Raw genomic sequence first — 13,947 nt, 5'->3', positions numbered from 1 at the left:
ATGCAATAGTTCTGTCTATAAAATACATTTGAAAAAGCATCTTGTATTTTCTATGGTGAACCTCAAATTTCAATAAAATATACATGTAAGACCGATGATTTAAGACTTTTTTATATCTATTATACAAGTCACTATTTCAGCGATTATGTTACCAAATTCAAAACTGCACTCAAGCTAATGATAATGCATGTGCATTAAAATTTTATTTTTATTGTTTAAAATTTAAAATTATGGTGATATTATATTATATTAATCTATGTTAATGGAAATATGTTTTCTAAATCATTTTAAATCATAAACTTGATCTAGCTTATGTAGATTATAATCTTCCTTGTCATATGTTTAATGTTGGTATTTAGATCATATATTTACCTTCCTATGATACATTTATTGTATACGTTCAAGATTTAATCGTCCATGCTTCTATCATTAATATAATCATTCTAGACATATAGATCTAATTTTGGTGGTGTAGATCATCTAAGTTTCTATGAATTACGTATGTGTAGAGTCAAGGGCTATCATAAGTTACTATGCAAAGAAATATGTAGGACAGTGAACTTGTTAGCTAGGTAGGACTTTGGAGGTGCCAACATTGATTGAACAATGCCTTGAAGTTGAAGGACATAATTTTACTGTTCATGCCAATGCATTGATTAACCAGTCGTGAATGTCATTGATAAGGGTTTCATGATTACAAATGTGAAATATGTGAGTTCTTGGTGGGAGGACATTTCCTCTAAACCTGCATGTAAAAAGCTTTTCACTATTTGTATTCATGCATATGATAGAATATTAATGTTTATATGTAATAAAGCATGGAAGATCTGCTAGAATAATAAGATTTATTTGCAATGAAGAATGGTAAATTAGTTAGAATATTAATGTTTATATTTGTTAATTTTTTCACCAACCGATGTGTAGCCATGCTAAATAGTTTTAAGGCTTTAATTTGTGAAATGATCAGTGGCTTTTCAATAGCTCTATTCTAAAGACAAATATTATGTATTTTGTTTACTTTTATTATGAATCTTTATTACTTACTATTTTTCGGAAAGAGCTGAGATGTTGATCATCTCAATCTATTTTTAATTTGTCTTTTATGTTCTTTGTTTGCTATTTTTCGCGTTAAAAATATTGTTCTAAGCTCTATAAATTGCTCTAAAATTTAATAGATTTCGATGAGGCCAAATTCCAAGGATTGTCCTTTTTCTTTCCATAAAATTGAGATTCTTCATACTTGTTTTAAATGCTATCACTAATGAAATTAAATACAACTTCCAAACACATACATTCTATAATACAATCACTAATGACATTAAAGGTCGCGCGTTTTACACCATCGATTTTGCAATTCACAGCTGCAATTAACTAACACGTTGTACAAAAAGTCCATTTTAGACCTAGAATAGACATAGCCGTAACAGTAGCACATAGTATTAATCACAATTGCTGAGATTAAAGGTGTAGCCGAATGACGTACTGTTGATAGGGTACCGTGACAGGCAGTGGTATTGAAAGTTTAATGAATGCATATTCAAAGCTTACTGAATGCATATTGAAAGCTTATTGGGTGGAACATTGGATTAATACTGTGCTATGAACAGAGCTTAGGTTGTTTAGTTTGGTTTTAAACAATCTTGGAGATTTCAGCTTGCATATTGGACAGAATTAGAACAGATTTCTGCAGGTTTAGCCTTGACAAATACAATACATTTGATTCTCAGTGAATTTAGGGTGTTGCCTTTTTGAAAGGGTTAAGTTAATTTGGTTTTCTGAATACAAGGGTTGTTCTAAAACTATTGTCTTTTGCAGCTTAAATAGCTCACTGTGCTGCTTGTATGCTTTGAACGCTGCTTCTGATTTGGTGAACAGAAGAAATAAAGGTAATTAACTATTTTGTCAGATGATTTGTGATAGATTTTTATAATAAAAATATATATTTAAAACAGATTTTACCAATTTTTTTAGGGCTTGAATTTTATGATCACAGTTGCGAAGTTCCTCAACGAGCGGCACCGTGTAAGTAATGCACTTGAACGGAGAATTCATGTAGTACGTATTTCCCATATTACTGAGACCTGCTCCCTGCACATTACCAAATTGAACAAATCAGGAAAGAAAAGAGCCGTAATTAGGGTTTCATCAAGTTTGAACCCAAATTTGACAACAACGAAAAAAAGAACATATCAAAATTTACCCCATGGAAGAAAGAAAAAAAATACTAAACAGAAACCCTTAATATAACTCATTAAAAAAAAAAAGAGAGAGAGAACACGAAATTTACGATATTAGGGGTCCAAAAATCTGAGATGTCCCATCTCGAAATAGGCGAGAATTCAGGGGTTGAAGAGGGCGAAAATTCCACCAGAGCCGTGCCTTCGTCGTCGTCATCATCATCTACATCCATGAAATTCGTGGTCTCCCGCTCGAATCCGCGAGTGTTCTCTTCACGATTGTGCAACATTTTTCCACCAGACCAACAAACAAACAAAAAGAAAGTATATCTTAATTCCTCTTCGTCAGAATTAAAATAACTCAAAATCTGTGAATCACAAATCGAAATTGAGCTCGCGGAGCACACTTGCTAGGTTGTAGAATATAGAATTCATCTCCGCAATGCTTCTATCATTCGACGATGCCCACATTTGAAGGTATTTTCTATATTTTACACACACTTGGTTGGCAACATTATCCCCTGATGGTTTTAATTGGCTAATCAGATTGGCTAGTTGCCCATTTGTAAGGCTGTCAATTACCCTTTTCTAGGTATGACCTTAAATCTCGAGTTCTTATTCATTATATTGTTATCCATCTCCTTAATTTTTATCTTGCAGAAGAGTGAGCTTAATTGGCATGTCTTTTAGTAATAATTTTAGTATGATTTCCAAGATCCATAGCATACCAAAAGAGCATACACATATGGAGTTGTGACACATCCTCCTTTTTGAATTTTCTATCTGAGTTCATCTTGGGATTTCCAATTTTCCACCAATTTCTACGATAGGCTTAACAACTCTATAAATCTCTCTTTTTCTGACTGACCACATGATTGATGGACTGAATTTTAGTATAATACTTTGCATTCACTTGCATTACAATGACATTTTGGTTGAAGTAAATTCGTAATCCAATTTTCGTAATGATTAATCATTGCTCTAGTTAATGCTAACTGCTTGTATTGATGAAATGACACTACTGCTCTTCAACACTACTCTTATCTGAATGGCAAGTGTCGATTGCATTTTACAATGGTTTATTGGGGTCTCACTTGAGCTTGCCATGCTTTCCCCTTTAGGAATATGATCCTTAGCATAGTTCCATAATATTTTCATTATTTTTGTTTTTTGTATTTTTAAATATGCTGTGTTATTCATGACATGATTCCTTAAAGGATTTTGTCGCATTTGCATTATCTCTACAGGTTGGGATGAAGGTGTTTTGGGCATGCAACTAGGAGAGATTGCAAAACTTCCGGTAACCTCCTCCTTCACATATCCTTACTTTCTCAACTTTTTATGCAGACATTTATACCAGCCTTTTCTAATTTTAAGACTTAAAGCTCAATTAGTGGACATAAATGTACATTGTAATGGGTTTTGACATAGCAATTCACTGCAGCTATTGACATATGCTTAGGTTTAGAAAATTTCTTAATGTACAGTTCAAAATCAGTTGGTAGTTGGATGTGACTTTTGGCATGTATTCTTATAATTAAAGGGAAAGTGACTTTAGCACCAGTAATCTTTTGATTGTACCAAACAAAGCATCACTTGTCAAAGTAAAATAAGATTAGTAATGCGATTTTCATTGTAAGTGGAAAAGAGAAGCACTTCTTTTAGTTTGATAATGCAACTAACTTCTGCATTTAGCCAACTGACAATCTGTTTAGATTCCGTCCATCTTTCCATTTTTTGAAGGGATTGTAGGAATTCTAGTAGGAATCGCAGTGTTCAGTTATGCCTTGTAGATTCAAACATTGAATGGTTTATATTTCTGTTTATTATTATATATGCTGGTATATCCATTTGGAAATGTAAATTTATTTCTACCTAAAGAACATAATGGGCCATTTGCACAAAATACATGTCCTCCAATTAATTGTTGACTGTTGAACACAAGATGCCACTGAGGGGGGGGTGAATCAGTGGTTTCCAATCTTAGCCCTTTTAATCCCAAATGTGAATATCGGTTAACATATCAAAGACCAAGAGGATTAAACCTGTCTATGTGTACCGGTTAGCAGATTTAACACAAGGTGAATACACCGGTGAGATAAGGGAAGAGATCAATATGCAAGCACACTCAATGACACATCACATAACATCAAATATACAAGGAAAACCCAATGTGGGAAAAACCTCGGTGAGAAATGCTGCTGAAGTCTATTGCTCCAATCCAGCCTCACAAGTAAAACTGATTACAAAGTTTAGGGCACCTACCCCTGATTTTAGGGCATCAACCCAAGGAGCACCAACCCCTACTGATTTAGGGTACCAACCCAAGGAGAACCGACCCCTAACTATTTATGGACACCAACCCTTGCACTGAGCACCAACTCAGTGATTATAATGAATGCATACAATACAAGAGTAATAATTCGATTACAAATTGAGTTTTGTAACCATTGCATTTAATCACCCTACCGGTTTAACCTTGCACAAATCACTACCGGTTCTCTGCTCACACTGTTCTTGCTCTCCTTCACTCTCTGCTGCAACCTAACTGGTTGAGTCCTCTTTTTGTTACTTTGCATCTTCTCTGCCGGTTCACTTTTCTCTGATCTCTACCGGTTCTCTACTCACTCAGACCCACTGCAACTTGTCACTACTGGTACTCTGCTCACTGGTCAAACCCTGCTCTGTTTCTGCCTTGTCGGATCACTACCGGTACTCACTCTTTTCTTCTTCACTCTTCTTAGTCTGATCAACTCTCTAATTGCACTCACTTCACCGGCATCACTCTCTCATGCAACAACATCAATCAACTCTAATCTTCGATCTGTATATTTATATATCTGCTTTCCTGCCAAAATGCAATATTCAAATATTTCCCGCCTAGGGTTTTCTCCACCGACCAAATCCGTATCAAATTAGATCGGATCACCTTTCTTGGATGGATAACCTGCAATGACTCAACCATCTTTGCCATTTTCGATGCTTCCAGTGCACGTTTGCTATTTTTAGCAAACACAGTTTGTTTGTCGCCCATGCTCTTATTGTTTGTCGGCCATGCTCTTTGTCAAACACACTAAATGATCTCGTAGTAGTCATCACCAAATCCGATCCGCACTTGGACATCCTGCATTGATCGTTGCACTGGAGATCTTTGCCTTTCGGTCTGCATCGAGTCACAAACCTTTGAACTTGACCAGTGAAAGTCATAGTCGACATTTAATGTCGACCTACCCATTACCAACCTTGCCAAAACACACTTCATCGACTTCTGTATGTCTGCCCCCTGGAGTCCTATTGATGTGTATTTTGTACACAGCCAAACACAGAATAAAATACCCAAATGGTACCTTATCCTCTCTTGAATAAAGCCTCTGAATGCTGAAGATATCGCGAAAAGGATCAATCAGGATGACTTCAAGGTTCTTCGTTGTAGGATCTCTACGTGTGGATAAGCACCAGTGGTATGATGTGATTTGCTGGAATCACAAGGGGACTTACACTTGATGACTGAACGTCTGATTTGCTGGAATCACGAGTCCTATTTACTAACTGGAAGGCAAACAAATGGCAAAAGATGCAAGGTTCAGGAAGTCTACTCTACTACCTAGAATGCGAGAAGATGGATGAATGACTAGGTGGAGTCCTACTGGGCCGGGTCTCACCATCAGGCTTGAACAATTCGACACCAGCTCAATGCGATCTTCTAAGGGGTGCTTCCAATATGTTCAAATCGTACACCATCAGACACTGATCACCATTCAAGATAATGCATGGAACAATAGACGTGTAACGACTTAAGATTAAGCTCATTTTATTCCAATTGACCACGCAAGGCGCACTTAACATTAGCAAGGGGCTAGTGGTTTGGATTAGACGGATTCCACACAGGTGCATTCAACAATTTTCTTCATTCAATCTAATCATCTACCATCTAGAATTGAAGATTCAACAAGAAACCATGCATATTGCAAGAAACGACACACTTCACCATTACTTAAATGAAAATGGAGTTTATTTACAATCAATGGCAACAGTTTCTTGCCTTGTCCTCCTATTCTATTCTAATTGCTATTCTATCAACTGACTATTCACCTTCTAACTATTAACTAACTATTCCTTAACTATTTTCTATTAGCCTTTTCAAAATGAAGAGTCGGGGCTTATATAGTGCCTTTAATACAATTCAATGGCTAAGATCAATTTGAGATCAATGGCCAAGATTCTACAATGAAAACCCTAATTAGGGTTTGCTACAACAAACTCAATTCTGACCAATGAAATAATTGTATTAATTGGACACATGTCTTCTCTGGAATATTCGACCAATGGATAGTTGGGGTAGTGTTGTGACCATTTCACACATCGCCCCATTAGAATGGGGACCCCCTCTTTTTGCTTTGTTTTTGCTTGTTCTTCTCTCTGCTTTTAGGGTTTTGAGTGAGTGAGTGGTCTGTCTGGGCTAGGGCTAAACCTTAAGGGTTCCTTTGACGTATTCAAGCTAAGTCCAGTCAAATTTTGGAAAGTTGTTAAGTGTCTTCCTGAAGAATTAAGATTGTTGAAATAAGGTAAACCTTTTAGGGGAGTCAAATAGGTCTCAGGTTAAGTTTGGATTGAAGGTTTTTAGGGTGAGGTCCAGTTTGTTTCCAGGTCTGAGTCAGTTGAGCATGGTCAGTGAAGAAAGTGAGTCTAGTGGGCTAAGTTAAATAGGTGAAGAAATAGATCAAGAGCCTGATAATGTCAAATTCGCTCCTGACCCTCTCTGAGGGCCCAGGGCGAAATTCCTTGTAGACTGGATTTCCTTCACAATTTTGGCTAAGTGTTGAGATATTTGAAGGGGAAATTGTGTGTTCTTGCTTGGAGAGTTTTTTGATCAATTTTTGGAAAGTGAGATGATGCCTGAAACAGAGAAGTCGCTCCTGACCCTTGCTGAGGGTCCAGGGCGAACTTTATCCTAAACACAATTCCTTGTTTTGGATGAACTTGCTAACTGGTTCCTGGCCTTGAAAATGACCTAACTCTGCCTTGTGAAGTGATTGGAGACTTAAATTTTGAACAGTTTAGCAAGAAAGGGTAATTTCGCTCCTGACCCTTGTTGAGGGTCCAGGGCGAAAATCTTAGTAAAAGCATATTTGTCATTGACTTTTCTAATTTGTTTTGTGCAGGGTCTCCTGGAAGGAGGATTGAACGTGACTTGAGGCAATTGAAGGTTTGAAGACATGAAAAGAGATGAATTTTGGAGACTAAGGGAAAAATCGCTCCTGACCCTTGCTGAGGGTCCAGGGCGAAATTTTGATTTCCCTCATTTTGCAGTAAAGGGAGACCAAGTGTTGGACATGAATTGAAAATGAATGACTTTCTCCACCCGCCTGAAGGAGTTTTAACTTGAAATGATGAAGGATCTTGTTGGAATCATCAAAATCGCTCCTGACCCTTGCTGAGGGTCCAGGGCGAAAAATCTTATGGAGGTCATTTCTAGCCTTGTTTGGTCGATTTGAGATGTCAAAGGCATGATGAAGGATGAAATGAGTGTGATAAAGTATCTAGACTTGATTGAAGATGATGAGATGATGGAGTTTTGCCCACGAAAGGTAAATTCGCTCCTGACCCTCTCTGAGGGTCCAGAGTGAAATTCTTTATATGCACATTTTTGGACTTTTCTTGGACATGAATTTTTATTCATAGCATGAAACAAGATGACATCTTCCTTAGCAAATAAATTTTAAGATGAAAAGTGAAGCATTTTGGTCTGGATGGCAAAAATCACTCCTGACCCTCTCTGAAGGTCCAGAGCGAAAATTTCAAAAGCACATTTTTCTTGCAAGGTCAAAGTGATTTTTATGATTGGAATAGATGAAAGCAAGTATGTTTTACCCATTGAATATAATTTGGATGATCAACGAGGAAGCAATCAGGCTAAAATTGGAAAATCGCTCCTGACCCTTGCTGAGGGCCCAAGGCGAAAAACCTAATATTGGACCTTTTACTCCGAGTTTGAGCAAAGCAATGCCTATGCACGAGTTTGAAAAGATGTTTAATTTGCCTTGAAATGACAAGGGATCGTTGAAAGTGAGGATTTTGAAGGCAATTGTAAAAATCGCTCCTGACCCTTGCTAAGGGCCCAGAGCGAATTTCCAAAGTTCTCTCCCCTTTGTGTGGAATTAAGACAAAATCTTGCTTGGACAGGAGGAGGACGTAATGTGTTATGCTTTAGAGGCGATTTGAATTCTAAAAGATGAAGGAATATGCCTAATTTGCAAAAGTTGCTCCTGACCCTTGCTGAGGGTCCAGGGCGAAAATCATAAAACCAACATATTTCCTTCAAAATTGTGCTAAGGCAAGATTGTGCTAGGGTAGAAAAGCCCTTCAAAAACATGATGAATGATGATTTGCCTAGAAAAGTTGATGATGCTAAGCCAGGAAGCAAAAATCGCTCCTGACCCTTGGAGAGGGTCCAGGGCAAAATCTTCATGAAGTTTCATTAAGCCTTGTTTTAAAAATTGATATTCTCCAATTTGCATTAGATCGCCAAAATTGCTAAATTTGAGGCATTTGGAAAATTAAAATTAAATTTGCATTAAATGAAAAGCATTTTGGCATTTAATAATTAATTTTAGGCCTTGAGAAAATCAAAATTTTATTTTGGAGGCATTTAAAATTAATTTTCTATTAAATTAAAATTCATTGGTGAGCGCTCAAGGCATTATTTTGCTCTTATTTTACAAGTCGGCCACCCTTTTTGAAGATTTTATTTATTTTTAACCTCCTTTTTGCCAAGTCGGTCTTGTTAGGAAAAAGGGTAAGCGCTCTATATAATGGGGTGCTTTGTTCAGGTTTAATCATTCATTCATCCCTTCCTTTAAGTGCGAAATTGGAGAGCAAGTTGGAGGTGCGAAATATTGCTTCTTTGGAGCGAATTTCTTCTAAGTGTTGAAGGCTAACTAAGGTGGAATCTATTCTTTTGAAGGCTAAAGGAGGCGCAATTCATCTGAGGGAGAACTTTGATCTAAACTTTGCCTAGCGAAATCCATTTTTTTTTGCATCATTTTCAAAGGTCTTAGAGTTTAATACTCAAGAGGAGGTATGGCGAAATCATCTTAACATCCTTGGTCAAGACTTGATGTTTTGGGCACTTTTTTAGAAAAGTCTAAGTGTTGCATAGTTAATTAGGAAATGATAACTCAAGATTTATCATGAAGTTTCCTAATTAATATCTTTAATCTTCCTTTTGAATTTTAATTTCTACACTTCGAGATATAATGCTTAAGGACTAATTTTGAAATGTTGTGTAGGTATCAAGATGGCGACTCCAAAGGTAGGAGCATCCACTAGTCGCCCAACTCTCATCAAGGAAGATCAAAAGAATGACGAATTGGAGACTAGGATCGTGTCCAAATGGAGTAATATCGGAGACACCAACTGGAGAAACTTCAATGTGAAGAAGTTCCGAGAGGTCCCCTATATTGGCAAGCCATCACCTGTTGCGAAGAGGATAATTGAAAGTGGCATCATCAAGGCGACAGGTTTCCCTCCAGCAGTCAAGTGTCACGAGCTGATGATCGAGTGTGCCCGCCACTATGACTCACAATCAAGGTCGATCGTATCCAAAGAAGGGAACACCTTAGCCTACCTTTCAAAGGAAGCTATAAGCGAGGCTCTTCATCTTCCAGAGCATAAAGATATGATTTACAAAAGCCTAGAAGGAGCCAGGTCAATGTATGAAGATGATCCCGACACTTGCCTGAATCTCATCAATAAGAATTGGTTGCTCAAAAGTCGTCCTCGCCTGAACAAGATTCCCAACACACCGCATAGGATCGACTTCTAGGAGGAGTACAGAGATTTGATAACTTTGCTCAATCGAGTTATAGGGGCTCCTCAAGCCTTCTACTTCGAGAAGTGGATGTTCTTCTTCATCCAAGTGATAGTCCAAGGAAAAGGAACGATTCATTGGGCCAGAATTATTAGCCATTGTCTGGATGTGCAGTTGAGAAGGCTAAGACCTACCAAATCATTTCACATGAGTTCATATGTTATATATGCCTTAATCAGGAGTTTCGAGTATGTAGGGCTACCTCACAGAGGAGTGATCGGAAGAGGACTTGGAGAAGTGAGAGTCTGTGACTCTTATGTTCATTTGCATCATCCTCCTAGAGGTGACTACAAGTTAGTCAATGATACCTTCACGATGAACATCACTAGGATATTGCAAGGTGGGATTCATAACCGACTATCTTTGGATGCACAAGAACTTGTGAAGAAGTATGGTGCATGGTTCATCCAGTTTCAAAAGTTTACAATATATCAGAGTTCATGGGTGTCCTTCACCTCCTTACATGTTGCTGAGGTATCCGACAGACAGGATAGTGCTACTTGAGGTAACTAGACAGTTAGCAGCGTATGCAAAGGTATCCAGACACAAGCATGGAAATGGAATTCCGGTGCCCATCATACTAGGGAATTCACTTGAAGTTTGTCCTAACACTCAAGCCTCGGAAGATGCAGAGAAGGAATTGGCCTTATATTCATTCACATCCTTTGCCTCGCGGGAGAACTTTGATCCTCACTGTTATATGGAGGAGATAGTCGGTAAGAAGTACAAACACGAATTTTAGGTGGAGGACTTTTGGATGAATCTCTCGAGCGATTTAGAGGTCAAAAGAAAGATGCATTCTAGGCTACCCTTAGATCTCATCAGGAAATGCAAAGTTTATAGAGTAGCTGATCAAGCTCAGGATAGCGGTAGACATCTCCAGTCGTCTTATGACAAAGAAGACAAAGCAGTGAAGATAGATTGGAATGAGCTTGAGGTTTTAGATTTGAGAGCTTTGATGGCTCCTGTTTTATCATGTACTCACAGATGGGTGGACGTACAACATCAGAAGTTGAGAGAACAGAATGTGTCAATGACTTTTACTTTGGAGGCAAGACCAGAAGAAGGAGAAGCAAGCATAAGTGAGAACACTTCTCATCCTAGAGGTGCAAAGAGGAAAGAAAGACCTGAGAAAAGGGAATCTTCCAAGAAGAAGCAAGAGGCCAATCGAGATCACCCATCAAGCACATCTTCTCGACATGAAAAGAAGGCAAGCCAAGGAGAAGGTCAAGGGAAGACGGTACCTGAAGTTGATGAATCTATGGAGTCCATGGTACAGAATGATAAGCCTGAAAAGGGACAGACACCTCAGCATTCATCAAGTCAATCTCCCCAAGTTGATGAGCTACATGAAGACAAGAATGATGATGAAACGACATCCCCTCTCCGAGAAGATGAACCACTGCCTAAAGAAATACAAGTAAGAGAGACAAGATCTGCCATTCCGGATTGGTTAAAAGAGAGATTGACAAGGGTGATCGTAATTGAAGAAGAAGAAGATGTATTTGATTTAGAAAGCCTCATGGCGAATTCTTAGGGGGTAATGGAAAAGAAGAAGGCCACAAAAATGTCCAAGGTGATAAGGGATGAGACAGGATCTAGGAAATTGCAAATTGCTACACCAGTAGTGGACAGGTATGAAGGTGAAATTCTTGCAGATGAGTATGACTTAGAGACATTTGAGCTTGGTCCACTCACTACTGAACAAGCAATAGAAGAAGCGACTGATTCATGTGAAGCACTTAAAGACAAACTTAAAGAAGAAATGGAGAAGAATAGGAAGCTTGAAAGGGAGGTCGGTGCTCGGAGAGGCTATTTTAGTCATCTCAACCAGCCCTTGAGACGTCAGGATCCAACAGTATCTCCTTTGCAAGCACTTCCCCTTGAATCAGTTGGCGAAGCAGAAAGGGTCAAAAGCTTGGTTCAGCTTATGAGCTCTTGGATTGACAAATCCCACACGGTAGCTGTTGAATTTGCAACAAGAATGATGAAGACAATCCATCGAGCTATCCAGGTCCTTGAGATTATCCACAATCTAATGATAACTGTAGCCACTTTCGTTCACACTAGAGATGTTATCATTCCGGTCCTGCAAGTAATCAGACAAACACCAAGGAGGATCCTAGCACAAGAAAAGATAATGGATGGAGGAACTCATAACCTACTTCAGTGGTCAGCTCTACTCCAGATGAAAGAGGTTCTTTTCGAAGATATCAACACCAAATGTAGTCAAGTTGAAGGTGTCATCCATCCGATTCAGGATAAGGTGTTTGAAGCATTGTGTACCATTCTTGGCAGGCGGATCGAGATTGAGACAGATGTGGACCTTCAATAATTAGAAGAGAGAGTCAAGGTCATCTTTTGCAAAGATGAGAATGTCATCACAGATGAGCAACGAGACCTAATGTTCACTACTATGCTTCTGATTGAGAGGATCAAAGAACTTGAACCTGAATGGGAAACAGCTCTTCTCATTGCCTTTGATTAGGTCATTCACTTGGAAGAACGAATGAAGAATCTTCCCGAGATTCCCATTGCTGAGATTGAAGGAATTGTGTCCAGATTTGTTGGATATGTGAAGAAAGAGCATAGGAAAGGGAACAAAGTTCTAGAAGAAAAGTTGTTATAAGATGAGGTGGCAGCTTAATTCCTATTGGTCTATGTTTCCTCGATATTTGTGCCAATTAAATATTTGGCTATGCATTTAATAATATTTTTCTAAATGGGGATATTTTTGTAACAAACCCTAATTAGGGTTTAGGTGTCAGAATCTCAGCCATTGATCTTCTTTCGATCTGGGCCATTCATTGTAATTGAGGATGCTATATATACCCTCACTCATTTTCATTTTGTCATTAGAAGATTAGAAAAGAGAAGATAGAGAGATTAGAGATAGAAGTTAGAGCTTAGAGAGAAGAAAGTTATTGTGTAGCAAGATTGAGTAGTGAAGAAAGAATTTTGAACAATTGTTGTCCATTTGGCTTTGAGATCAATAAAATATTGAAGTTATGGTGTTTTATTGCAATACTTGTGGCTATCTTCATGGTTGTTTATCTTCTTGAATCATTCTTAGTCGAAGTAGTATTTAAGTTTGAAGGACTAAGTGTTGTGCTTGATCTTTGGTGAGATTCACATTCCAAACCACTAGCTTCTTGCTGATTGTAAGGACGCCTTGCGTGGTCAACTGGAGATATTGAGATTGCTTGAACATGCAATCATTGTTGAAATATTGATATGTATCTATATCCTTGATGATTTGAAAATCACTAATCACCTTAGAAGATCGCATCAATTCCAGTAGACTTGTGATTCCTTGGCGATACTGAAATTGGTAGAATCTTACCAAGTCTAGCGTACATTGAGTCATTCTTAGGATTAGATTAGCATTCGTCTCTTGAAACCCTTATCTTTTGATCTTTTTGAGAATCTGTTAGTATTAGGAAGAACTTGTTCCTGTAGATCTAAAGAGCGTGACATGGACAAGCTTTCTTAGAAAGTGCGTAAGACCCCTTGAAGAAACAGCATTTACAACGACCACTGGTGCTTATCCACACGTAGAGATCCTACAACGAAGAACCTTGAAGTCACCCTGATTGATCCTTTTTGCGATATCTTCAGCATTCAGAGACTTTACTCAAGAGAGGATAAGGTACCATTTGGGTATTTTATTCTGTGTTTGGTTGTGTACAAAATACACATCAACAGGTAGGTACATCGAAGTTTGTGCCATCTTTAATGAGTCAGGTACATTGAATCTGGACATGTTGAGGTGGACCAATCCGAATGGAGGAGTGATGATTGGGATGCCACCTTATCTAACACTTGGTTGATGCCAATTTGGTGATGCCTTCCTTCAAATGCTGGACTGGAGGATAGATGGAGAAGGTCGCCCTTAATGAT

At 38.2% G+C, this 13,947-nt stretch overlaps 2 protein-coding genes across 2 annotated transcripts in view; one reads left to right on the top strand and one right to left on the bottom strand.

Moving 5' to 3' along the window:
- Positions 1-1,395: 1,395 nt before the first annotated feature.
- LOC131035320 (dolichol-phosphate mannosyltransferase subunit 1) overlaps positions 1,396-13,947 on the top strand; it is a 70,176-nt gene continuing 57,624 nt past the window's right edge. The window contains exons 1-3 of the mRNA XM_059208037.1: positions 1,396-1,690; positions 1,816-1,886; positions 3,425-3,477. The gene's annotated coding sequence lies outside the window, so the exon portion shown is untranslated. The remainder of the gene's footprint in view (positions 1,691-1,815; positions 1,887-3,424; positions 3,478-13,947) is intronic.
- LOC131035310 (uncharacterized) lies at positions 1,800-2,620 on the bottom strand. Its single transcript, XM_057966985.2, has 3 exons — positions 2,288-2,620; positions 1,960-2,088; positions 1,800-1,859 (listed from the first exon to the last, which is right to left on the bottom strand). The coding sequence occupies exons 1-3, from the start codon at positions 2,465-2,467 to the stop codon at positions 1,800-1,802; spliced, it is 369 nt and encodes a 122-aa protein (XP_057822968.2). The 5' UTR covers positions 2,468-2,620.

The sequence above is a fragment of the Cryptomeria japonica genome, chromosome 7 (assembly GCF_030272615.1).
Source record: "Cryptomeria japonica chromosome 7, Sugi_1.0, whole genome shotgun sequence".
NCBI classification, from domain to species: domain Eukaryota; kingdom Viridiplantae; phylum Streptophyta; class Pinopsida; order Cupressales; family Cupressaceae; genus Cryptomeria; species Cryptomeria japonica.
This window is presented reverse-complemented; position numbering and strand designations above follow the sequence as displayed.